The 1647-nt window shown below is 46.8% G+C and overlaps 1 protein-coding gene across 1 annotated transcript; it reads left to right on the forward strand.

Annotated features, from left to right (window-relative positions):
* The first annotated feature begins 238 nt into the window (after positions 1-238).
* On the forward strand, positions 239-1243 carry LOC134989080 (olfactory receptor 52E8-like). Its single transcript, XM_063950588.1, has one exon. It carries the CDS (start codon positions 239-241, stop codon positions 1241-1243), a length of 1005 nt encoding a protein of 334 aa, XP_063806658.1.
* The last annotated feature ends 404 nt before the right edge of the window (positions 1244-1647 follow it).

Genomic DNA, 1647 nt, shown 5'->3' on the forward strand with positions numbered 1-1647 from the left:
CTGGGGTAGGGTGACGTAAATTGTTACTGGGGTAGGGTAATGTAAAGTGTTACTGGGGTAGGATGACGTAAATTGTTACTGGGGTAGGGTAATGTAAAGTGTTACTGGGGTAGGGTAATGTTGCCGGGATAGGGTAAGTGCATGATAAATCGATGTTTGCACATGTAGAAGAGATTCTTCTTAATCTGTGTTCTTGCTTTCAGTCTCTGCAGGCATCTGCCACACTTTGCCACCCACAATGGAGCCTCCTGCCCCGAATACCAGCTTCTCACACACGTATTTCACCCTCTGCGGCTTTCCTGGGATCGTGCAGTCCCGGCGGGCCCTCTTCCTACCATTCTTCTCCATGTATATGATCTTGGTGATCAGTAATGGTGTGATGATCTACACAATCTGGCTGGAGAAGACTCTGCATTCACCAATGTATACGCTCATTGCTCTGCTCTTTGCCGGCAACCTCTCCTACACTACCGCCATCATGCCAAGGTTCCTTCTGGAGCTAACATTTGACCTGAACCAGATAACCCTGACCGGCTGCTTACTACAAATGTTCGTTGTCTACTTAACCGGCGCATGTCAGTCTAGCCTCCTCGTATTAATGGCACTAGACAGGTATGTGGCGGTAATAATGCCGCTCCGCTACCACCGCATTGTCACTAAGCGAGCGCTGGTGTTGCTGGTCCTTATTGGCTGGACCCGGAGTCTCCTCTTGATTTCCCCGATAATTCTTGTTGCTTCGGAGGTGCAGTTTTGTAGATCCAACATCATTTTCAGCTTCGCTTGTGAGTACATGAGTCTCTTGAACCTGGCTTGTGGAGACACCACCAAAGTACAAGTTGTAGGTCTGTGGCCAAGGGTCCTGATCACAGTGATTGATGGGACCATTATCCTGGTCTCCTACGTGAAGGTTCTCTCTGCAGTGAGAATGGTCCTGGATGGAAGAGCCTCCGATAAGGCCTGGCAAACATGTAGCACCCAACTGCTGGTGGGTGTGCTAATGACTGTGAGTGGCATGTGTACCTCCATCGTGTACAGACTCAGCTCTCTCGTTTCATACGATGTTCAGAACCTCGTTAGCCTAATTAATTTTGTGATTCCGTCCAGTGCTGACCCCATCATCTATGGACTGAAAATGAGGGAAATCAGGAACAGCCTGAAGAAGATCTACGGCAGGAGACATTGTGGAGCTTGTGCCTCTAATACGCAGACAGAAGGCGTCCTCCGGAGGCCGATGGGACACTAGGAAACCACCACATTCATACAGTGGTAGCTAAGGAAGATAAGAATACCCTCCGCTGACATCGTACCGACTCGTATATAAAAAGAAATAAAAATTACTGTAACAGTGTAATTCTGATAAGAAGTTAAACACCCCACACATGTCAAAACGATGGGAGAAGTGGTGGCTGAACCCTTCTCTCAAGCTTAGGGATATATTTACTGAAGTGCAGGTTTTTAGAAGTGGGGATGTTGCTCATAGCAACCAATAAGATTCAATTTTTTGTTCATCTAGCACCTTCCTAGAAGAGAATAGCTAGAATCTGATTGGTTGCTATTGGTAACATCTCCACTTCTAAAAACACATACTTTAGTAAATACACCCTTAGAGCCCCACAATCCACTAAACACCACCAATATGTGATGAAG

Source organism: Pseudophryne corroboree, chromosome 2, assembly GCF_028390025.1.
Source record: "Pseudophryne corroboree isolate aPseCor3 chromosome 2, aPseCor3.hap2, whole genome shotgun sequence".
Lineage (NCBI taxonomy): Eukaryota > Metazoa > Chordata > Amphibia > Anura > Myobatrachidae > Pseudophryne > Pseudophryne corroboree.

Excerpts from the sequence above, each read along its gene's own strand:
- LOC134989080 (XM_063950588.1), top strand. The coding sequence starts at position 239 with ATGGAGCCTCCTGCCCCGAATACCAGCTTCTCACACACGTATTTCACC.